At 38.4% G+C, this 26,518-nt stretch overlaps 1 protein-coding gene across 6 annotated transcripts in view; it reads right to left on the reverse strand.

Moving 5' to 3' along the window:
• Positions 1 to 26,518, reverse strand: part of PARD3B (par-3 family cell polarity regulator beta) — a 440,643-nt gene that overhangs the window by 257,493 nt on the left and 156,632 nt on the right. For all 6 annotated transcript variants that reach the window (XM_086615493.1, XM_086615492.1, XM_086615490.1 and 3 more), the window contains exon 4: positions 14,136 to 14,245. In XM_086615493.1, the coding sequence (XP_086471619.1) occupies positions 14,136 to 14,245 (110 nt within the window). The remainder of the gene's footprint in view (positions 1 to 14,135; positions 14,246 to 26,518) is intronic.

The following is a 26,518-nucleotide window of genomic DNA, read 5'->3' on the forward strand; positions in this document are numbered from 1 at the left end:
CTACTTGGTCTTTAATTATGATCATGATACTTCAAGACACAGGAAAAAGAAAATGGCAATTATCTTTCTGCTCAGAAAGGGGAATATAAGTCACTACTACATAGGTAAGACTGTGGTCTCAGGAAAGGATGTCACCCTGCCCCTTTGGAGAAATCAGGCTTTTTTGTGCAATTGCTGCTTCTGACCAGTAAGGAGAGGTATGGAAATGTGTCTAAACCACTTCTATAGGGGTGTAAAAGCTGTTACGCGTTTTCAAAGCTGGTACAGGGACAAAGATTTGTCATTCCTCTATAAAGCAAAGATTAATAGTAACTGTGCAGTCAAAAATTGTTAACAGAGAGAGCATATTTGCCATTGGTATTTTGTATCTTATTGCTGCAGACAATGGCTTCAGACTGTGGTCAGACCCCTAAATTCCTTGACTACTTTGAGAACTTCATAAAGAGTAACTGTGAAGATCTAGCTTACTGTCTTCATTGGAAAATTTTTAGAAGTCCACAAACTAAAAAAAAGTGAAGTGATAAACCATACTTCAGATTATAAATTGGTTGACATTTCTGACACTGACAGAGACAATGACTTCTCCTTTTTTGTTAGTGAAAGGACAGAAAATTCTTGGGGTTTTTGTTTTTCATAGAGATAAAACTGAAACGTACCAAGGATTGCTGTTGGTTTTCCTCCTGGATTCACTTCAGCTTTATTTATAGCAGGGCTTTCTACCTTTATCTGCAAATGTCACAATTGAGCTAGTGACTTTATATAGTTTCTTGGTTTAATAACTATGGTAGATATAGCACATGTTCTGCCTCTGCCCCTCTCTGAAAATAAACAAAACTAATCAGGTCTAAAAACTAGTTTATATCTCACTGTTCATAGCAAATCGACAGAGTTGGGCACAGATAACCTAATTTTCACCTGTTTCTGCTTACTGCATATACACTAACTCAATTTAGATTGATCGGCTAATGTTTGCAGACTTACTATGGTGGCACAAGGGTACTACATCCATTCAGCTTATTTTTAAAAAAGACAAACCAAGATGAAATGTTGTCTGTGCTCCTTTTTAATTTTATTTTAGCTCTTTGTTTATCTCTTCACTTCAAAGCACTTCCAATATGAGGCACAGTTTCAGTGTGACAACTTTGTAAAATTAAAATAGAAAAAAATGTGCCAGCATCAATCTGTTTTACATTGGAAAGCACAACAGCCTTGAGACAGAAATGACGACTTATGAGAGCAAGCTATAATGAACCCAGAAGTGCTATCTGCAGTAGGAAAACTGTATTAGACTGGAGGCTGAACGCTCCTGACACAATTCGTCTCCCTTGATAGGAGCCTCCTGTTCCCCAGCTGCAGCATACGCTCAAGTCTGACTCCAAAAGCACGGGAAAATTGTCAAGACGAAGCGCCACAATTCTGCTGGCTACCATTTCCCATTTGAGTTAAAGCTGCTTAAAGTCCAAATCCCCCCAAAAAACCCAGCACAGAATAAAGCTGAGTCTGCAAGAGTCTTCCCTGGTCAGTGGCTTGAAGCGACCGGGCCAACCCATCTCCAGTAACCCTCCATCCCCCGCAGAAGCAGGCATGGGCGCAGGGGCACGGAGCTGCCCTGCTGTAGGGAAAATGGCCCCGCACTCGGGAGGGCTCCGAGCCTGCGAACTGGCTCCCCACTCTCCAGTTCAAAGAAATCCAAATCTCACAGCAGGACAAGCACCTTACGAAATATGGTCCTATTTGAGAGGGAGGTTAGAGGGTTAAGGGTCTGACCCCAAGAGTATCAGTGAAGATCAGCAGTAGGTGCCCAGGTAGCTGAGCCCTTCCCAAATTTCAATGTTGGTGGGAAATAAATTTTACTCTCTAACGAGTTGTATTTGCAGACTCCTTTGCACAAATATCCTTTCATTATCTGTGAACTGCAGTATATTTATCTGGTTCTTGTTCTTTTCAAAATGATGTATCTGAGGCACAATTCCAATTCTCTTAAAATACATTGTTAGCAAAGGGCACCACATAAATATATATGCTATATATGCTAAATAAGTGGGTAGCATTACTTTATACTATTTTCCAAAGACATGCTTTCTACTAAAAAGAGCTTCTGGTAACCTCAAAGTAGAGACATCTTTCTGTCTTATGCTTGAAAAAAAATTTTTTTTTTCCTTTAAGAGCTGCTGAATACTATGAAATTGATTTCTAACTAATTTATACCATTTTACCCAATACGCATTTATCAAAAGCCTAAATTGATTATCTCAGCTACTTAAAAAAGCAAAATAAACATGTTATAAATTGCATATATCAAACCAAGGAGTATTTTCTCATTTGATTTTTGTAATGCAAACTAAACAGAGTTGCCAGCCAGCCCTAAACTTGCGTGTTTCATTGTCACAGTAGCAGCAGTGCAACAGAAGGCTAAACCTGAAGTAATCTTACTAATTAGATAAATAAAAAGAAGTATTTATGTGGTAGTCATTATCATATTCATATGAATCTACAATAATATATAATTAATTCTATATATTGAATCATTTTAACAAAAACTAAACCACTATAAATCTAGAATCTGCACGTTAGACGTGTGCTTAATAGGTAACCAGCATCAGACTGTCTATAAAAGCAATTTTAACAGAACTTTTAACAGAACTAACATCAATAATTTGATGGTTTATACACTTTTTAGTATTATAAATACATGTAATTGGCAGCAGATTAATTTCCTAAAAGTGTTATAATCTGTTGGCATAGTGCCATACTTCGAAAAAATAAAATTAATTTTATTTACGAGCACATGCATCTGGTTCTAATGAACTAACTTTACCTGATAATATCAGTATTTGTATGATTGGTGACATTAACACAATAGCATCATTGACGTGCTTCTTGAAACAGTCATTTGAAAATGACAGCTACACACAAACTAGATGTTGAAAGGTAAAAAGGCAGAAAATCACAGCCGGGCATTAAGTGATCATTTGGTTTAGTGTTCTGTAAATCCAAGGATAGCTTTGTTAATAATAACATGGTAATTCGTAATCTAAAAGTATTTCTACTGCTGACAATTTCTTGCCATGTTCTGAGGTGCTTTAAAGAGAAAAACACACACTAAAGATTCTCTTTTGTGTATTAACTAGAGTATCAATTTGACCATAAAACAGTATCCATCTCAAAGCATCCTGGCGAGCAATGTTTGGATCTATCTATGAACAGTGATCCAGACAATTTCCCTTCTTCTCTTCTGCATGACAGGATGGAGCAGTTTCCCATGCTTAACAATCAGGAATGAAGGATGGACAGAATGGCCTGAAGACTGAAGTGGAACTGACTTCTTTTATCCCAAGAATCAATTCTGCTATTTAAAAGTTTACAGGATAATTTCTAAATAATAAAAATACCATGTAAAATCTTTTCTAGCCCATTCCGACTCTCTCTACTCCTCTGAGCCTCCTCATAGGAACCCAAGGAGGACTTGTAATATAAGCTTAATATAGTCTTTTGCATTTTTTCCACAAGGAGCAAAACTTTCTGATTCTAACTGTTCTTACCACTATACAGCAGACCACTTCAGTCATCAATATTTTCAGGATATCTTTTGTAGAATATTCTTCCCTCAGATATACAACATTACTGAATTCATCCTCTCAAATCGAAATCTGAGTGCACCCAAGGCAGCACATGCTATGCGTGAAGGAAACGGGGATACATTTATCCACATAGCGTACATTGGCCACACCAGTCTCATAGCTGGTCTTTGTGCCACAGGATTTTCACTGATACCACTAATTAGAAAAAAAACCTTCATCTTTGCAGAAGCACAAGGAAACAGCTGATGCCTAGGTGGCTATCTCATAGATCTGAGAAAAATGTTCCTATGTTCTTTTAAACCAAAAATACAGTTAAGAAACCAATTCTTTGGCTAAAGAGAACATCACTACAGGAACTTCTGAGAAACAGACAGATGTGTCTCTAAAAATGGCAGCATTTCACAGATTTCGCTTATTTATTTATTTTTAAGCTGAAACATCCATGCTTTGGCTATGCCTTTTAAACCAATCTGAAGGTCTGGCTAATATGTAGAATTTTTCCTTCTTTGTGACTTAAAATCCATTTAATTTGTGGGTTTTTGTTCCCTGGTCTCTCCTCCTTTTAACACGCTTGGAACTTCTCATAGAAATGTTTTATAAAATTCCCCTTGGAATATGCCTTTTCTGCATCAGAAATGGAATTCATTTGGGCTCTTACGGAAAGCGTCAGAAGATGAGGTGATGAAGAATAACTGGCCCTTGCTCAGTAGTGCTGCTCGCAGAACTTACTTTACCCCAAACAACGTGTTTCTGTTTGATTCCCATTCTGCTGCTTGAAGGACAGAAAGATTTATGCAGATCATTAAAGAAAGAGAGGTGTGGGGGTGGAAGTGAACTCTAGATTTGAGGAGCCTTCACCATATTTCTTAGACTGACATGAGGCCAGCTGAAAAGAAGAGGTTTCCTTTTGTTTCTGTAAAGTTGACAGATACACCATGAAATTGATTGTACTTGGTAATTCCAAAAAAGCAGAAGAAAGGAAAAGGAGGCAGCCAACTTATCTCCACAGGTGTTAAACGTATAATCATCTCAGATGCCCCACTATTAGGTCAATGGAGCAAGCCCACTACAAGAAACAAAGCAGCTCCTTCATTTAAGTTCCAAGTTCATGTCACTCTAAACCAGCTCCTAAATAGACAACAGTGTGAATGTCAACAGGGAGAGTAATTCTGCTAACTCTAAGACACCACGATACGCCCTCAGCCCAGTCACGTTCCACGGTGCAGTTGAAATACAGTAAATATGGTACCATGAGCATCCCTTGGGACTCCTGCGAAGAAGAAAGCTGTTCTACTTGAATTTCAGATAGGAGCTTGAGAGGCTGTACATTCTATTTGAAACCTAGATTAAAACAAGGCTTAAACCAAGATTAATTACAGGCAACTTATTGTTACTAGTGCTTTAAAAACAGAAATATTTTAAAAAGCACTACTTAACTCAATTGGCATGAAAAAATCTTAAGGGAGCAACTGCTCCTACAATATCTCTCTTGGGGGCGAAAATTTGCAGGTTTTTTCCTTTTTTTAATGATACTGCTTGGGATGTGTAAAACTTTTAACTAGAAAATAAGCTTCTTTAGGACCTAAAACATATCACAGCTGTGCCAGATCAGCCCACAGGTATGGCCATCTTTGGGTGCTCAGGACCAGAATACCAGGGTGCCTCACAAACGGGTAATTATTGTCCCTCATGGTACAGAGGAACAGTGACAACAGTTTGCTCTGTCATCAACTCAGTTATTCTTGAGTCTAGTCACTTCCTTTTTAACTGAAAATTTACTTATTTACTAAATTGTTTATTTATTAGGTTTTATGGATTTAAACTTATTTCTGAGAAGTTCCACTACCTGGGTTATGACAAAAGGTCATATTAGACTTACAGGTCAGAAGAAACCGTTGCAACTACTGACAAAAATCCAAGTTGAGATGTTCATTCAAATTCTTGAATCTCAATGAATTGCTCTTACTATTTTAGTCTATATTCACAGAGGTCTCAGCTTATTATTCCCAACTCCAACATGTCGAACATCTGCAATACCAAAAGCACACACTACACAGAAGCATTAAAATATTACTCTCTTCATTCCAGTTGTCATGGTAAGAATTTGAGTTATAGGTATGGAGTAAATCGGACCCGCTGCAATAAAAAAAAAAAAAAACAGAATGTGCAAGTTTCAAAGAGCAGTGTATTACTACAACTCGAAAACCTGTAAATCCAGACTAGCCGAGCCACCAACTACACAGAAGAACAAATCCCCAGATAAGGTCTCTCCAATGGGATGAGTAATTTAGTGTCTAAGGGGCCTCTCCTAATTTAAAAAAAAAAAAAAAAAAACAAAAACAAACAGTTCCTTTGAGTGGGAATAACTATCAATCTTGTAAAAGAAACAAAGCCACAGATCTCACTTTCAGAGACATAGAAATATTAAACAAAACAAGAGCAGAGTCTCATACATCCGTGCACTGCAAGATGACGTATTTAAACATCCAGAATGAGTTTTTTACTAATGTCACAGCAATATGTGGGTCCAAGTAAGTACCAAAGATCTCTGCCATTATTCCCAACTATCCACTGGATTGCTGAGTTTATGGAAAATGTTATTTAGTAGTAGGCATTTCAGCAGAACAGTAAGAACCTATTTCATTTTAGCTAAATGTTTCTAGAGCTTGACAGTAAATGATATGCATGAGCCATGTTGACTGTCATCTTCCACTTTTAATTTGACTGTCAGACATACAAGTAACTTGCTAATGTTTCATTCCAATTTCAGTGCCATGAGCCTGTTGCGTAAGCTGCCTGCTAAAAGCTGTTCCAGATGGAATGACAGTATTTTGTAGGACCCCAGAGATGTAGCTGTAGAGATGAATACGTGTCAACAGCATTGAAAGCATGACCTTTTTTCCCCTTTTTTTTTTTGTCAGCAGTTCTTATTTCCACCCTATAATTTTTCCACATTCTTTATAAGATAGGCCACGTGGGAAAAGAGAGTTTAAGTCTCTCAGCCATCTTCCATCACCTGCAATCACATCTACCTGACTATCCAAGGCAGAGGACAAAGGAGGAAGATTTATAAACAATCAGGTATCTTCAACATGACAGCCAAGGCCCAAAATTTACTTTAAAAAGGAAACAAAACCCAGTCACCTACTAACATAAGTTCCAGAACGATGGAGAACTTTGATGGTTTTCATAATAGATACCTTCTCTCATGAATAGTCAGTAAAAAGCCTGCACTCCTCTCACTGGAAACAGGCTTTAGAAAGCAACACACTAACAATGAATAACGTATTTTACCAATTGTACCATTTGTACTGATAATTTATATAGTATATTAACGTCACGGAACATTCATTATTAGCTCTTATTAAAATAAATCGCAAAAACGCTACTTATTCTTCTCAAATAAAAATATGTAAATTACACCCACTGCTCATCTTAAACAATGCAGATAAAACAATACACTTTTTCGGAAACGTAGGCTGTGCAAGGAACACAAAGAGGACTTCCCTCCTTCCCCCCTCAATACCTCTTTGCATCCTCAAAAGAGGAAATTACCACAGGGCATTTCTGTCCTTTTTCAGATGATCAATTCAGTATTCTGAAGTATTACAAATACTACATTTACATTTCTTAGTTTTTCCTCTACAATATGAAGTAATTTCTTTTTGATGCAGAATGCCACAGCACACAGTAAAAGGAAGAGGGAAAAAAAGCAGAGCAGGGTTGAAAAGCAACAGAAAGAATCGAGAAGGAATGGCTTTTGTTAATTTGACAGCCCTCAGCTAGCTGCATAGTTGGATTTATAAAAGGTTCTTTAAGAGGAGCAGTTTTTCCACGGTGTAAGAGTGCCACACAGCTCTGGTTCCTGCAGTGCCTCACACCAACAACTTCAAAACTAACTCACCGCAGATGTCCCTATGATCACCTAATCAGACATCAAAAGCAATACGCTGACAAGCTCCTGCGCTGATTAGGAGTGTTCTATATATGTTCCACAGCGTAAACAGACACACAGTAGTTGCTTTAAAAATGGATTCACCCACATCAGAATTCCTTTTTAAAAAACTCAAACTGTTCGGAATTCCCCAGCTGCATGACAGAAAATTCTTTTAAATCTCCCCAGATCTTCTGTTCAGTTCCACACAGTGGTATTTCAAGAGCAGGAGCTAAATTATTAATAGGAAAACTTTTACCAGAGAAAAAGTAAATGCCTTCCAGAGTCTAAAAACCTTGTTATCCCGAATGGCAGTCTGAGACCACACCACCTCAGAGAAGCAGTCTTGCCTCTACCCTGCAACACACACTGTAATACCTAAGACGTGTTTACTTTATTTGTTGTCTAATTATTATACGTCAACAAGCACTGAATTTAAAGCACTACAAGTGCACCATCCCTCCAGCACTGCTAGTTCCTGAAGAATTACTGCATTTCTCCCGATACCTGGTTTCCTTCTCATAGTCCATCTCCTGGAATACTGCAAGGGGGCTTGTAAGAGAGATGGCGACAAACTTTTTAGTAGGGCCTGCTGTGAGAGGACAAGGGGTGATGGTTCTACTGAAAGAGGGTAGATTTAGACTAGATACAAGGAAGAAATTTTTTACAATGAGGGTGGTGAAACACTGGAACAGGTTGCCCAGAGACATGGTAGATGCCTCATCCCTGAAAACGTTCAAGGTCAGGTTGGACGGGGCTCTGAGCAACCTGATCTAGTGGAAGGTGTCCCTGCTTGTTGCAGGGGGCTAGACTAGGTGACCTTTAAAGGTCCTTTCCAACCCAAACTATTCTGTGATTCTATCACATTACTATGGGAGAACTGAAATGCTAAACATGCAAAGGGACCAGAAATTAAAACTACCTGACTTAATCAGGGTGAATAAACACACCAGACAAAAGCTTTATCTTCTAGAAACAGAGAGACAACTCCTTAGCAGAAACCCACTGGATCAACTCAAGATACAGATTCTACAGCATTATTCCATCACTGTGTCAAAAATACCTTTTTTACTCTGCCCTGCTTTTAAGTATCCTGATTAAATGAAGTAATATTTCTGCAATTTTCTTATAATAAAATACCCACACATTTTGAAAGTACTACTGGTAATCTTTATCTCAAAGCCAAGCTCCAATTGTAGCATATCTTTATGTTTACATATGTACATAAAATAGCATGCAAAAGGAACAAATCAGGGGGCTGCATTATTAACACATGCTCACATTATGCTAATCTGCAGACACTTAATCAGGAAGGCTAATACGTTACAAACACAATTAATGGCCAGAAGAACCAAAGGAGGTTTCGACCCTTTTTAACAAGGGCTTGAAACATAAAAATGTTCTGATTATATATGAACCTTATCCAAAATTGCAAATTATATGTCCACAATGCATAAAATACAGTCAATTTCAAGACACATCTAGGTAAAAACTGAAACTGTATTGAGCCACTGCAGCAGCTCTTAAATTGATCCAGCATCTCATTGTGTCTTTAAATATGGATAAACGCAATTTAATCAGCCATGCCCATTGATTAACTTCAAGTTAACCTAAGTATTTATTGAGGAAACATGCAACTATAAAAGGAAAGAGAGTCATGCAGAATGTAGCATCCCCATAATAATCACCAAGTTAAAAAGAGGGGGTGAAACCTTAGTCCCAGAATTAATGCAAAGTTCCCATCAACTTAAATAGGACCAGAATCCTCCATCTAAAACTCATGACAGATCCTTAAGATAGTAGGGAAGTCTGGCCCTGGGCAAAAGAGAAACAAGCAGAAGTAACAGCTCCAGAAAGGAAAGTTAAGATGTTTTAATTATACTTTAGCAATTACTACCTGGAGGAACTGGACTGAGCATAAGTAGCAAAGCGTATTCTGCTCCTTAAAAAGTTCAAGAAACCAAACCAACAGAACCCCACCATTCAGACTTTCTGCCTTGCTGTGCCTCATCTTTATCAGAGTGAAGCCTGAACAGAGACATACAGCTAGGAACTTCGGAGTTGGCGCAGAAAACCTGAAACCACAGCTCCTCTCAGCAAGTTGGGGACAAGCATCGAGCAAGTGTTAAGTGGCCAAAAGCACTTCCTCCCTCTGAAAGGCTTCCACAGTCCCAGTCACGCAGCACGGCCTCACCCCAGGGGAGATCCCCAGCAGATGACTTCAATGCCCACTCCTAACCCCACTTTCTGAAGCCAGGCTATTCACAGACAAAAAGCAGCTGGACCAGCACCTGGCTGTTGCTGTAGCAAAGCCATGGCCACCGGATTTGTGAGAGCAGTGCATTAAACTGACTATGCTTCCCTGAGGTTCTTTCTGAACACCTAGAGAGGGAAGATTCCACTTTTGAAAGCCTGGCCAGGGCTCTGTGATTGTAACTAGACAAGAGAGCTTAACAGTTGCCTTCATAAATAAACAAATATCTTTTCTTCAGTAACAAATTCAGATGTTCATTATCCCTATTTTTCCCTGATTATAGCCTCTAGATTTTTCAGTGGCATCTATCATGATAAGGAATGAGAGGTCTGAAAGAAAAAATAAACTTAAATTTTGTACCATCTGTTAAATGACTTCCAGTCTGAGAGAACAGATGCTGGACTTCACTATCAGTGTTTGATTGATCTGGAAGTATTTTGTTAATTGAGGCTAAAACTACGGCTAAGACAAAATATCTGTCAGAGAAAATACAAAAGAATAACTCAAATTCTTCTCAAACTACCTGGTCACTCAAAAAAAGATTTTGTAATTTTGGCAATCATCATATGGCATGAAAAAAAAAAAAATCTTCCTTTGAATGAATGGGACAATATCTGAAAAACAGAATATATCCTCTGCTTAGACTCTATAAATACTGTGAACAGCTCAAATGGTTCATCAGGTTCATCCTGCTCACCTGAACTGGATAGCAATTTTCCTTTCTTATATTACTGCATGTTTGCTGTTTTATTGTACATTACTTATTATACGTCTGTGCATTACTTATTGTACATCTGTCCTGCACTCTCCCAGAGATAAATCAATGAATACAAAATCCAAATATGAACCTCAGTGCCTTCAGAGGTTCATATGATGATCACCTCTCAAAAATCTGATCAACTACTGGTGTATCAGTGCATACCGCATAAGACAGCATACTGCGTAACTACGAGTATTTCTACACAGAACCAAACTGCCAGTTCTACATATGCCAAACACCAAAATGCCAGAAGTGCCAAAACAATTATGCTAATTACAGAAGTCAGTTTCAATTACAAAATGATTGCTAAGATAATTGTGGCATAAATACAGAGACTTAATTTTTACTACATGCACTGAAAATTGTTTCATCTACCAACACCTCTGGTGCCTCTAACTTGCATGTGACTGCAAGGAAGTGGCTTAATGTGAAAAAATACGTCTGTGGCAAAGGAAATGTAGTATTAATTTTAAATTTTCAGCAGCAATATACAGAACAAATGAATTTTCTCTAAATACTGCTTTAACATTTGCGTGAAAGAGCATAGCTATACTCAAAATGCAGCGTTCAGTTGTCTGTGCCATGTTTTTTCATTTGTCAGATATCGATTCTTCCCCGTGTTTTAAAACAATCTGTACCTAATTTAACCTATGTTATTTAAGCTTTCCATGCTTCCCAAAACATTATGCCAAAGCATATTTCAGTATGATTGATGATAAGAGTTTTAGAAATGGTACTGTTGCAAAAATAAGGGCTGGTGTAATGTATTTTGATGTAACAGATTTTCATTTTAACAATAAACACTTTCAACCTTCTGCACCTTTTCCCCCCCCACTTACGTGACATTTAAAAAAATCTGAGTGCCTTCTCCACTGTCGTTATCTGTCCAGCTTTGACTGTTACCCCTACAGCTGATGGAGGGATGCTCTGTGATTTATACATTGAGAATTCCTTCAGGCCAAGAGAATTCTTGCATACTGATGTAAGTCAGTGAAGCATGATGAGGTTTTAGCCTCCAAATATAACTGCAGTCCTCATATAATGGCATGGAATGCAATTGTCACCACTAATATTATACTTAAAAAAAACCACAACAACAAAACAACAAAAACCCATCTTTCTCTGCTTGATAGTAAAAAATAAAGCATTTGAAACACGTCCTGGAATGTAAAAAGTTTCACCAATTTTTCCACTCCTCTTTTTTTTTTTTTTCCAGTTTTCATGGTTATAAAATACCACAGGTCAGTATTTCATACTGACATACCCACTTTACACATTTCTCAACTTTGCAAAGAGAGTAAGATCTGTACTGTTAACCAAGAATTCTTCTTTGAACTTTCATTTATCAGACTAAATCCGTATTTCATTAATACATAAGCACTTGCAGCAAACGCCAAGAAAAACCTCTCAGCTCAAACAGGTCTGACAAATGATGCAGAACTTTGTCAAAGTTCAGCCCCTGTAACACCATAATGGACTTGGAGAGTCACTAGCACTTTTACAATTGCACCACTTAGCAAATAACACAAGCAATTGCAAAATAAGATGCACACTAAATATTCAGATGCACACACAAGTGGCCACGCAAAGAGAAACAATGAAGAGTCAACTAAAATCCTGTGTTAGCCTTCAGAATTATAGAGTTGAGATTAAGACCCATGTAACATCATTTATACGCAAGTCATCTGACTTTCCATTGACTTATTTCATTCACATGAACTTAACTGGAAGTATGGTCTTAAATACACGATCTTCAACTGAAAAGACTCCCAACTCCAGCACATGTTGCTGAACCCCAGTTCTTTCCTCGTGCTCCCTGATGTGCCAATACAGCCACGTGTAGAATCTTGCTACACACTAGTTGAGTAGTTCATCTAGGCTGAAACGTTCCCCTCGCACCACACGAAGAGGCTGGGGGTTTCTGTGCTTTTTTTGAAACAAAACAGTGATAGATTGCTTTACACAACTGGGGAAAAGGAGAGAATTACAACACTGTATAGGGAAGGTAAAGGGAAAAAGGCATAAATTTCAGAAGCGAATGAAAGCAGGTGCAACTGCTCCATCAATTTAAGCCAGCATTCATTTGGAATAAAGTAGTGCAGAAGCAGACTCACCGGAGCTTTCTAGGCAGACATCAAGTCCAAGACAAAAGCTCTCTTCTGTTCGATACACTTATGTATCCCAGTTGATATTCAGAGACTCTAAAGAATTCCATCTTTTTATAAGTAATACAGGAACACATTCCCCATACGCAAACACAAAGATTCAGGCCTTAAAACTACAAAGTAAAAAACGTGGCTCAAGTGTGACCAAGAGAGTATCACTTGCAGAAGATTGAAGACAGCCTGCAATAACATCTGACTAAGAGTTACCACATCCTCACTAATCGTGTCTTCGCATAATATTTAGTGATAACTACAATGAGAACAAATTTGGCCTCAGAAGGGAAGAGTCAGGTTGTAAAACAGAAAAGGGAGAGAAAGAAGACACCATGCAGGATAGTAGCAAGGTGCCAAAGTGTCATAGTTTAACACAGCTGGCAACCAAACACCATGCTTGCTCACTCTCTCCCACCTTTGAGGAATGGTGAAGAGAATTAAAGGGGAAAAGAGAAGGAGACTCGCGGGTTGAGATAAGAACAAATTAATAATTGAAATACAATAAAATTAAAAGTAATCATGATTAAAATAAGAACAAAAATGATAATAATGTACAATAATATATATAATGATAATCCAGGGGCCAATGCCTGAACCAGCAAGCGATCCCGAAACACAGAAGTCCCAAAACTGCAATCCCAGAAAAGTGAGAGGCACAGAGAGAGACAGGGGTGAGGGGGAGAGACAGAACTCCAAGAGTCGGAGAAAATCCAAACTTCCTGGTCAACCCTCATCTATATACTGGGCATGATGTGGCATGATATGGAACATACCATTGGACAATTTCAGCCTCAATCCTAAATCTAAACTCAAATCATAAGCTACGAGTTGTGGGTCCTTTATTCCAGCTATGCTCCCCCCAAGTTTGCCATGTACCTGCACGCTGGCAAAATATGGGAAACTGAAGTCCTTGATGCCTTAGCACCAGCCATAAACATCACTGTGTTACCAAGATTCTTCTCATAACAAATCCCAGACTAAATCCAAAATGCAGTGCTATTCTAGCTACTAAAAAGAAAAACTCTGTCCCAGTTGAAATCAGGACACAAAGGAAGACCGAAGTGCAATAAGAAAACAAGCGAAGTGAAAGAGTGCAAGACCAATGAAGCATATGAAAGGGGAAGTACATTTTTTCCACTAAGCAATGGTAAACCGGACAATATGATACTGAACAAATAAACAATTGCTACAAGTTCAGTTCATATTCCAGTGCCTTATGTTACTGTTGAGCTTTACGTAAATCTCTTATTTTTGAAGAAAGAGAGCCACTGTTAATTGACTGTATCATCTAAAATAACCGTTTTGCCAGAGGAACTTCTCTCCTTTACAGAAAATTAGTACAATGCACTTTGTTGTAGATCCAAATACATATATAGCTTGTAAAACTGCTATATACCAACAGTAAGAACAGTTTTTATCCTTAAGAAATAGGTTACAAGACACTTACTGCCACAACATGCTTGAGACCGTGGTCACTGGGATGAGAAGCACTTGGGTGGAAGTCAGCAGGTGGGCCCAAAGCTGGATCACTGCTCCTTCGTACTAGAAGTGGTGTGCCTAAGAGACAAAATAAAGAGCAGCAGTTCAAGGGTGCTACAGGAACACAAAGTAAAACTTCATGTGGTTTAACTAAGAGAGATGCACAGTGCTTAAATATAAGTGTACCTGTGGCAATATTCACCTGCTAAATTACTAGATTTGATGGGGTTGTGCCATTCAGTATTTACCAAGCTAAACAAATGAGAACACTTTAAGGTCTGTTTTACAGCCTTCCACTCATGAGCTGCTAAATTAGGTGAAAACTGCTGACAAACAGGAGAAAGGCTCCTTCTCAGAGAAACAAATGAATAGTTGCATGTATCTGTGACCACACATACCATCAAGTTCTGACAGAGAAATCATACGCTTTATCTACAGAATAACTGTGAACATAGCAAGAACTGGACTGCTATTGGTAGTTCCTACAACTGGTAGTGTTACTTACCTAAACTAGAACATGATCTAAAGCCTTTCACTCCACACTAAGGACAGCTCTCATTGCACTGTTCTGCATTAACTCACCGAACTGGGATCTCACAATCTCATTTTCAACTCTTCTGCGCTTTCTCCAAAAGCTGTATGAGCAAAAGCTGTACTGAGCAACTGCTTGTCTCTCCCATACCAATTATACAAGTCCACCTTTAACCTGTATGGGAGGTTACTTTGAATATGATGGCATGACCTTATATATATACAGTCATAAATTTTACTTCCATAAGCTCATAAGACGCAATAGTCCATCACCACTACTTCTGTGCCCTCCCAACCCGAGGTGCGTAAACGACAGATCAGGCACAGGTTTTGGCTACAGAAGCAGCTGAAGGATAAATAGGTAACTCCCTGTATTAACTTCACTTAGGTATCTAACATGCCTTGGGCTGGCTCTGCAGAGATAGCCTAAATAAGGATATAAAGAGGAGCGGGGGAAGAGATTTTATTCGCAGCAGATCTGCCTCCCACTACCAACTGCCAGGATTCCCAGGGAACAGACACAGGCACTCGCAGTTGTTTCAGAGAAGCTCTAGACTAAACAGCTTCCTCTTGCAGGCATCTCCAATTAGACTCACCAACTATTCATGTCTATTCACGTACTGTCTGGGAATAACCTCAAAGACCAGTCAGCAGCTTCGAGTGACAAAGTCATCCACTGGTGCTATAAAACACCCCCTGCAAAACCTCCAGGTGGGGTGAGAAGTAATTGAGAAAGGAATTTCTCACATTCTCCAAAATGTAATCAAACAAAAATCACTTTTGTTTTTACTCAAGTCTTTCCAAAATAATTGGGGGGTGGGGGATGGAGGGGGGATGGTGGTGAACACTGGTCTAAGACAATTTTTCAAATGTTGCACGTGAGTGAAAGTAAAATTATAACTGTCAGTTATAATATTAATTATAGTGGCTGGGACTGATGGCAGTCATAATTACTAGCTCTATAACAGAAGTTTGAATGTGCAACAGTTTCCTCGTTAGAGAGATGCTAACAAAGCCAGAGTGACTGTACCACATTCACTCTCAGCACAACTTTGTAATTATAGCTGGAATAAATACCAGCACCTGATGCTGAGCAATAACTAGAGAATCTAACGCTCCAACCCTTCCTCGTAGTGAGCAACAGTTTTTATATCCAGGTAATCCCTTCTATCTCTACTTATGCAGGAAACCAATAAGAAAAACAAAAGTATGACTTAAAGTGTCCTGGTGATGAGGGAATGCTCAAAAATCGAAAGGCGAGTTTTTTTTCATTTGTTCCAAGTAATTATCATCTTGATATCAAGAGCTATGCATGTTTTTACAGGGAGATTATGAAGAAAGGGGTTGATCACCAAATTTATCCATTTCTATGATTTTCCAAAGGTGACAGTAGGTCAAAAGGAACTAAATCTCTCCCCTCAGATATTCCTGTTCTTCACGGAGTGCTGAAGAGCAATTTTTTTCCCCTCTAAGGACATTTGATAAGAAGATGTATAAAAGCTAAAGCCAGAATGTGTTAGATTGTTAAGTTACTCCCTACTTTAAGATAAATACTTATTCCTTAAAATGATGTTTTCTGTGTATGACCAAAGTGCTTCTGGTGACCTGAATCCAATTTTCAGCCTCTCTCAATGCAACAGTTGGAAAACAGATGCTGAGACGCTTCTGTATGTTTCAGCATAATTTAGTCTCCAACTCCTTTTGACATAAACATGAACAACATAGAGAACTGTTCTTGCTAAACGACCAGAACACAAATTCCTTCGCATTGGTGCTTTTATTCGTAACTCAATGCACCATATTCCAAATTCAAATTAAAATATACAGTTGCTTACACTCTCAGTGCCATCATCCCAACCTCTTTTCTCATTTGTCTTCCTTTTCCACAGTGAGAAGAGGGTAAGAATAAATTCCCCAGTCACCTGAAGAATCCAAAGATGGAAAAAGAAAGAAAGAAACAAACAATAAACCCCCCCCACTTATATCAAGGTCACTCCTCCCAAAGCCAACACACTGAAATTGGATTTCTCCTTTTCCTGAACTATCTTCTACAACCAGCTCCTCATTTCTCTCTCATTCCTCTGGCTGAGAGAAAGATGAAGTCTCCCATCTCTGTGACTGCCAGGAGAGAGCACCTTCACTTGTTCCAGGGCCTCCCAGCTTCTGCAGCAGTTGAAAGATAACAATCTCCTGTACCACACCATTCACGTAACACTCGTCTAGTAAGATGGGACCACGCTTCTGCACTTCTGTCTGCTCCCTGCATTGACTGCTGCAAGGTGCTGGTTTTACCACATCCCTCCTGCACTCGGTTTTGAAGGCCTTCTGCCACTGTTTTCCAAAGAAACTGAAACAAAATGACATTATCGCGCCGTCAGTTTACAGCTATCTAAACTTTGAAACCAAAGTCTGCAGGAGTGGCAGGATTATGAAGAATACTGTTCTCCAATTTGGGAAGATGGCCTTGCAGCTATTTGCTTTCTTTTTATTTCTGCAAGTTTTTTGCTTATTGTCATGAGGCTATGAAATGTATGGTGCTCGTCTGGAATGGCTCCCTACTTGCACAAAAACAACTGGACTTTCTGACCATTGTCTACAATGCCTTCTCTTTTCTCCCAATTTGTTCTAAGTTTTAGGGGCCTACAGATCCATTACCTTGTTGAAGAGAAAACCAGAGACTATTTTGTTAATTTTTTTAAATATACATAAAATTTTGACATATAGCATCGTTTCTTGCACAGAAATACCACAAATTATAACATCTCCATCAACCAATTTGGCTGATGTCTTTAGCTAAAATTATCCAAAACAGTCCCTCTGGCCCTTATTGTTTTACATGCATACACCAAAAAGACACTGGAGCGTGAAAATTACCTTTTATTAGACAAAAGTAAATAAAACCAAATAAAAGGAATGTTAAAAGTAAATAGAACCAAAACGCCCTCTCTAATAGGGGAAAACAAATGGCAAGCAGGAAGATGAGGTGAAAGACTTGACGAGAAGCACTATTCACGCTCCCTCTTTGCGGAGAGAATCCCTTACCCTCTTCCAGAAGACAGGAATTCTCAGCAGCTCCTGGAGGTAACCAACTCTCCTCTATGTCCCCTGTGGCTCACGCTGTTCCCTGCCACAAGGACACCTTCCCTGACACTCAGTGCCCCAGCCCACGTCTCCCGCAGGGTCCTTTCTTTTTTCAGTCTCTCCCTCCCTCTTCTGTACTGCACACACAGGGCTCTTGAATGCCAAGAGTGCTCCCTTCCACTTCGGAAGAGGGAAATCTCCCCAGATCCCACTGCCCAGGACTCAACCCAACTCAGGAGTCGGCCTATGTCCCTTATACATACATATCTTGAATTTGTTTATCATTGGCTTCCTTATGTATGGATAAAGTGTAATGAAAAACCACCACTGATATAATTTATTACAGACATACTACAGATAATTATACGTGTTTACTTAAGAGATCCTGTCATCCGTTTTCTTCTGTCAGGAAACAGAACATTGCCTTTTTCCTTACTGCTTTCCTTTTGTTGTGCTGTGTTTCCAGGTTACTCTACTCATGCTCTTGCATTTGTGCTGAACAATCATAGCCACCAGTGTAAGCTCACACAGAAAATTCACCTTTTCCCTGAATGATGAGACACAGAAAAACTCCTTTCTGCATACCAAGTTCATCACACAAACACGTTATTTACAAGCTCTACTGTTTTGTGCCAGAGTAGCACTTTGTATTTTAAAGTTAGGGACTCAGTTTAAAAAAAAAAAAAAAATAGTCAATCTCATTTTGCTGCATTGCATCAGTCATGTACAGACAGGGAAAATTCAAACACATGCCCCAAACTAAAATTTTTCCCATGATGACAGCTTTTAACCTCAATCACTTCAGGGTGTATTTCCCCTTCATTCAAAATTTGCACAGGTACCTTCCATTATGGTACCACAGCACCTTCTAAGCACATGTGAATAAAGCTGAGACATCCACAATACACACTCTTTGACAAAACTGATGAGAAAGAGTCCTGTGGTCTTCCTTCCTCAAAGTAAACTCTCTATTGTTTAGTCTCAAGCCATGTAAGATCAATCTTTTCCTTTTGCTGGCATTACCTTCAAAAATTAGTATCTACACAGATTCACGGTTAACAGTGTATTTTCCCTGAACTCTTTATGTTTTGGAAATATTTTTTTTTTAACTGCAAATATGGTTGAAACAAGCATATGGTAGAAACCACACTTAGATTTAAATTGGTTACATCAGGAAGAAAAAAAAAATAAAAAAAGGCACAGAAGAGAGAAGTTCTGCTATTTGTGCACAATTACAAACTGAAAAATTGCATCAACACAATGGCAAAAGAAACATCTCCATGCCAGATGTAATCCTATTGTCTTTGTTGGTTGTTGTGGGGTTTTTTTTTCTAAATTTCACGAAAAAGCTGTATACAGACATTAACACTTACTCTGAATAGGAGTGCACTCTGTTTCACTTCACTTAAGCCCTTTGGCGGATCCAAAAGCAGCATTTGAGGTTAGGAGGGCGTTGACTAACAAGAAGTGATGGGTTTATGAGCACTGTGCAACTTCAGATAAATAATGTGAGGTTTGGAGTTCAGGATCCGAACATGGTAAGGGGAATTTCGGAGCTCCAGCTGTCCCTCCTGGAGTCCCCTATAAGCTCTTCAGGGTCTCCAGGCTCTGAGTTCCGGCATCAAATTTGATGCCTAAATTTAGACAGCTGAGTATCGCTCAGGGTGACCGCTCCGTAAAAAAAATAGATTATCCCAACTCTTCCTTTTAAGTCTCATTGCTCAGGAAAACAAAACTGCTGAAGAAAACCGGAGTTTATCACCCACGAGCATTTTTGGTAGGCTGTGCCATCTATAATGCAGTCAAATTACGTATTAAAAGTTGATTTTAGCATTGCTTTGAGTGCAAACACTTTCAGATGACTTTTGGGTAAGCTGACAAATCAAGGAACGTGGGAAATGCAAGCAGATGTTGCCACTGCATCAGTGGCAACTAAGACATTACGAGGATTTTTTGTTTTCCCAGATAACAGGGAAGAATTATTTTAGAGGACAACAAAAGATACCCTTGGACAGAATATCCCAAGTGGGTAGAAACAGATTTACAATAAATCACCTACACAGTTAAAGTCTTTATTTTAAATTGTGCTCCTGCATATGAAAATGCTGACTATGATGGGAAAAAAAGCTGTCCATCAAGCGTGTATCAAACTGTCAACTGTTAAAGGCCATACCAATGACAATACTCTGCTGCCTGGTTCCAACTCAGGCTTACCTGGACAGACAAATTATTTTCTCACCTGCCTCAAAATATTTTTTTAGAGCTCCTTCTCAGCAAATCACAACAAAATTTCAAGTCAGAGTTGAAACAAAACAAAGCACTACAAGCAGGATATTAATTTATATTTAAATATAGGAAAAGTCACTAATATACGCATTTTTTTCCTTCTTTTTATCAGAGAACGTTAATGTTAACGGGCATAACAGACGGTTCTGCCCGTGAGCACTTTTTGAGAGCACTAAGCAATCAGTGTGGGTAAATTTGATCACTCTCAGATTTATTGCTTACCACCACCTGAGGCATCAGGTAACGGTTCTGCCATGTACTCAAAATGTAGCTGACATTAGCTTGTATGTTCTACCTGGTGATAGGACTGTATCATCTACCACTTCTTTTTTATTTTTTAAATATGTAATGCTCTGATGATGTGCCTTTCATGTTTAAAGCTAACTCAAATTGCTGATAATAGCACCTATCAATACAATTTCAGATCTACAGCTATCTGTTCTTTCCAAAGTACATACTGCACTTTTTAAATTCCCATGGATACAAGATTAGATTAACGAACTAGGATGATGTAACAGTTAAGACAATTGACTTAAATCTATAAACAGATGAAAATCCATTTCCAACAAGCTCTCTTTTACATATTAAGCTAGTGCAGAACAAAGTATTTCCCTATCACTCTAAATGAGGCGTACTTTTTCTTACAAACTAAAATAAAAGCAATCACCTACAAATAAAACTCAGTAAAGACTTTAAACAGAGATTGTTTTGCGGTGTTCCTTGGTGCCATAAATTTCAAACTAAGTATTTTCCCTGCTTGCATGTGCTATAATACACTAAGTCAGATTTCAGTTACTAAGCACAGGAACTGTTCTCACAGTTTTCATGATCAGAATGAAATTTCTTTGGTGTTGTCATTGTCAGAAACAGTGCCTAATGAAACAACTAGGGAATATTTACATTTATAGATTTTGGAGTTTCAAAGATGGACATGTAACAATCACCTATGTACATTATTTCAGTAATAAAGTTAAACTTGATTTCATTTTCAGGATCAAAATCCACATCCAAACGGAAGTAAGTTAGCAACTTTTCATCTTCATAGTTTCATAGATTTCTAGGTTGGAAAAGACCTTAGAGATCATCGAGTCCAACCATCCCTAATCCCCATTAAACCATATCCCTAAGTAGATCATCCACCCTATTCTTAAACACATCCAGGGATGGGGACTCAACCACCTCCCTGGGCAGCCTATTCCAGTGGCTGACAACCCTTTCAGAGAAGAAATACTTCCTAACATCCAACCTGAATCTCCCCTGACTAAGCTTATACCCATTTCCTCTTGTTCTATCACCCAACACTAATGTAAAGAGCCCTTCCCCCACCTCCCCACCATCTTTTCTCAAGTATTTGTAGGCTGTAATCAGGTCTCCCCTCAGCCTCCTCTTCTCCAGGCTAAACAGCCCCAACTCCCTCAGCCGCTCCTCATAAGTTTTATTTTCCAGCCCCTTGACCAGTTTAGTCGCAGTTCTTTGGACTCGCTCCAGGAGCTCAATATCTCTCTTAAAGCGAGGGGCCCAAAACTGGACACAATATTCCAGGTGCGGCCTCACCAGTGCCGAGTACAGGGGCAGGATCACTTCCCTGCTCCTGCTGGTCACACTATTCTTGATACACGCCAGTATCCCATTGGCCTTTTTGGCCACCTGGGCAGGTATCTACAAAAGATGTAGAAGTAATGCTGCTACTTTCTCCCTGTTTCAAAATTTGTCTCAAGAAAGCTTCCAGCTGAAGGACAGGACTTCTGTTTGGATCTTAATCAGGTATTATTTTCTTACACTTAAGGTCACAATACACGACACATCCAGAGGAATTTCACGATCTTCTCACCTCTATCAACACAGTGCTCCTATTTTCAGCTTCTCATGAGACAGAGAGGGAGCCTGCAGAGTTACTGGAGTGCTGGGAGCACCATGATTCTGCTCCAAAGGGTCTTGGCTGCAGTTACCACATGGAAGAGCCTGGGCAGAGGGGAAGGAGCCGCAGCAGAATCCTCCTGGTGCAAGGATTAATCACTTCTCTCACAACAAGGAGTTGTGATTTTTACTCCCAAACCAAGCTCTAGCAAAATGTGCAGTTCCTGTCCTTGCTGGGCAGACTGATGGGGAGCTTTGTGAGAACACACTGGCTATTACCAAGAAGAATCACTTTCCACTACAGGCCAGGCTTTATTCTACCCTTGTCCTGGTGAAACATCTTTGTGAATCACACCATCATCATTGTGCACCCACTGACTGATGCACAACCTCCAACTTCCAGCTTCAGACACAGGATTAAAAAAATAGAGCAGCTTCAAACATTTTATGTTTTTTAATTTTAATTTTAAAATAAATTTTAATTTTATTTATTTTTTTTTAAATGTGTTACGTTACAATTTTCCTACACAAACAAGCGCAAAGGTTTTTTGTTTGGGAGGGTGCAGCAGGTGGAGTTGGGGGGATTGGTTGAGGTTTTGTTTTTGTTTTGCTTTTTTAAAATGTAATCTCTTCTAAATGGCTTTCCAATGTCAATAAAAACTAAACTTTAGATATACTTAAAAGCAACAGTTGTCTTAGTCATACAACTTGCTGGACACAGCAAAAAGCATTCATCTTATTAAACAAACTGGTTTTTTAAGCAGCATATTATCTGTAGTTACTGAATATAAATCAATCATTTTAGGCTAATATATCCTATAAGATTTTAAAACTATTAGATCTCAGACTCTCGCATCTCATTTTTATTCACAAATTGAAAGGTGAAAATAAGCATTTCTTCTATTTCAATTCCCAGTCCATTTCTCAACTTCAAATGAAATACTTAATGAACTGTACTAGTTGAATAAACTGACACAAAGAAAATATTCTGTGCACCTGCAAAAGAGGCCACGCTGCCAAAAGCTGGTTTAGCACTTCAGCTAACATCAGTTACAGGTGCTTATGCAGTCACTTTTCCACAGTTCAACGGTTTAATTTTCTTTAAAACTTTGGCAGCTAAACCATACAGCTTGAATATCACTTTGGTAGCATTTTATTGCTAGCAGTAGAACAGTAAAATACATTTTTTGAATATTTTAATGGTATTTTAAAGGAGTATCACGAATTAAAGCATTAGTACAGGTTTTTGTATTTTAAATACGAAGTATGTTTTAGATATCCGATTTAAATTAAGAACCTTTTCTGATTTGACCTTTCCTTAAAAAAGAAGTCCTCATATGATTATTTTCTATTCTGGTCATGGTAAACTAGTTTCAGTCGCAAATTTCAAACTTCTTCCTGCCAATTTTAAAAGACATTAAGATAAAATAGTGAAACTTCCTGAACTTGACACTTTCTGGGAGGTTTCAAGGAACGAGAATATAAGAGCAGTTATATTGGGTCTACCTCGTCTCTTATCCCATATCTAACAGTGGTAGCAAATACTCAGGGAGAGGGCATAACTGCACAGTAGTGTATCCTACCAGCTTGCAAAAAAAAAGGTCACTGATGAGCAGCTTCTGTGAATTTGTCTAATTCTACTATAACTCACTGATTTTTGGTGTGTCACACTGAACTACACAATTTAATTGAATGCTTAATGAAAAAGTTAAGTTTAGGGTTGTTTTGCTTTGTAATCTGTTGACTAATGGTTTCGTTTGATTCTCCTAGGTTTTATGTCGTGAGGAAAAGTGAATAATCATTCTCTATTCATCTATCTTAATATTTAAAATGGTAATACAACTATTTCTGTGGGAAAGTTAAAAATAGACTCAATCACCGAAGGTCATTGGTCTCTTTTTGAAAGAGTTAAGAAGAGATGACCAAAATAATCTGCAGGATTCATCCTTCTAGTGAACATATTACATCCTTCTTTTATTTAATGTCTACAGTAAACAGACTTCCCTCTAATGAAGTAATGAGTTACAAAGAAAGCAAAACATAAATCATCAGCCAGTGCATGTATGGGGAAATTGTGCAACATATTGGGAGGGAGGTGCATCTTTTGCCAACTATGTTCAGAAGTAGTAAATATACAACTTTCCATTTTACTTGGCTGAGATTCTAAATATCTGTTGTGAGAAACAATCAAAATCTGAATTGGCACTTCAAAGTAGAGAGACCAAAAAATCAACTATCAACTAAGGCTCTTGAAAGGGTACATTAAATAGAAAGCAATGAGAAAGAATGACACAGCAATGGGCAAACTGACTGAATCATTTAACTGTTATTTTTCAACTTCTCTATCAATGACTTTCATAAAGATGGATTCATCTGTATACTGGAACATGTTCATATGGAAGCAAACAGCAAACAATCATTAGCGAATAAACATTGCAAAAAATGTGTAAAACTATTCCCATTTGGTTTATTCAGAAAAAAAAATGGTGATATACCACCTCAGGACCTTTAGTTGAAGTCTTTTTTTTATTTTTTAACTTGAACAATTTCAAAGTATCAATCAGCCAGGCTTTCTAGGCTCATTTTCAATCTGAAATACACGTTTTGCCATATTGCTTCAGAGCTAACACAACACATAGTACTGTAGAGATTTATGAACACACATACACACTCCTTTGTCTTACCCAGTACTACAGTGTACTGACGAAGCTCACCCTATTGTCTTCCAGTATGATACTGTACTGCAGCCTTTCAAAACCTTCAGCTGCAAATACTTTGCTTACTAAGTGGGTTGATCTGTTTCTTTTTAAGAGATAACACCTTTGAAACTAGCCTCTGCGTCATAACAAAACACTCACAAAAACATCAACATCACAAAATTAGTAAAATAGACAAAAATCTTAGGAAAAATACTGACCTCGAATAACGCACATCAAAAAGCAGCGTAGACTTTTGTAATAGAGTTGATTCTAAGTCCCATTAATCACCATTCCCCAAAACCTTCCCTGAGGCAAGAAAAGGCTGGAAATGAACATTTTGGCTAGAAAGCTACCGCAGAAAAATGTATAACTTATGATGAAAAAATATTTTTCTCCCTACTTAACATATTTTCATAGGACACCTCCTTGCCCCAAAGTAAAGCAGATTAAACCAAGCGCAAAGGGAATAGAGACAAGAGGAATAATTGATGAGAAACAATCTTTGCGGAAATCAGAAGCAGAGGGGCTATTAAAAAGAAAAGGGGTTCTTTGGTAACCAACTATGCACGTAAATTTATTACCTACGCTACTACTCAGTTCTTAAGTATGGGGAAAGGAAGGAAAGTCTGGCTTGTTTCCTAAATGGGCAACTCAAAGAGAAACACATGGAAATTTTTTTTATATATATCTTTACAGAAAGCATTACTTGCTGCAATACAAAGATAAACTTTAGCTATGCTGGTGCAAAGCTCATTTCCATGAATCAAGGACAACTAAGTAATATCAAGCTTAAGTCAAGAGGTCAAAATATACCAAGCCTGCATTCTGACTGAAATGAAAAGTTATCTTCAAACCTTTAGCTTGCCTGAGAACAGAAACCATTTGTTTTAGGAACACAAGTAGAGTTTAATTGATCATCACAATTCTTTAAAACCAGATTAAACTGAATGCTGCAGAGAAGAAAATCTATCAAGTACAGTGTCATCCTCACTACACCTATGACAAACAGCACAAACCAACATTTGATAGCGCTACTGCGAGAGCAGTCTTCTGGTGCAGCGAAAGACAATAAAGTCACATTTGCTCAAGGAAATAAACAGTATTGTCTCAAACCACAGAAGGCGGCATATGCTTCTGAAATGCATGTCTTTTGAAACTTACTGATTTAAAAATGTTAATTTTCCCTGAATCATACAGGGGAGAATTATTATATGCATGTAGTATATTCAACGTACTGGCAAACATCAGAACGCTCAGCCAATAAACTGACATTGCAAGATTAAGATGCACAGGATGGCTTTTATGTAAGAAAAAGTGTCCCTCGTACTTACTCTGACACAGCAGGCATGCTGTATGCAAGCACTAGCAATATTTTGTTTATTAAATGAATAGTTTCAGTTCCTATCTGTTTTCATAATATTAAAAAAAAGACCAACAAAACATAATCATGTGGTTTCCTCTGTATTTAAAAACACACTGTCTGTATATCCATAGCATCTCAACACCAGCTTGAAAGAGGACTAACCAAATATATGCTGTTTAAAATGCCCCCAAGCCTACTTACAATACTTCCACTTCAAAGCGGACAAGAAAGAGAAGGAATTCTTTCGGAGCTCTGAAGTCTGAGCATGGAAACCAACGACATCCGCACCCTGGAGGCAACAATTTAAGCCCTGTCAGGCCTATCAAGGGAGAAACTTTCAAAGACTCCTGGAAGAAACCTTGCCTTCAGTTCCCTTGGACTTCAAACTAAGATATCGCCAATGGAAGCACCTCTGTTGACTGACTTAGCAACCCAAACACATAGGGCCTTTCAAACTAATAAGTGTTTTGAACAACCCCATGAAGCACGATTTAGCTAGAAGCAAGCACCAAAACATAGAAATACATTAAGCTG

The sequence above is a fragment of the Tauraco erythrolophus genome, chromosome 8 (assembly GCF_009769465.1).
Source record: "Tauraco erythrolophus isolate bTauEry1 chromosome 8, bTauEry1.pri, whole genome shotgun sequence".
In the NCBI taxonomy this organism is placed as follows: Eukaryota; Metazoa; Chordata; class Aves; order Musophagiformes; family Musophagidae; genus Tauraco; species Tauraco erythrolophus.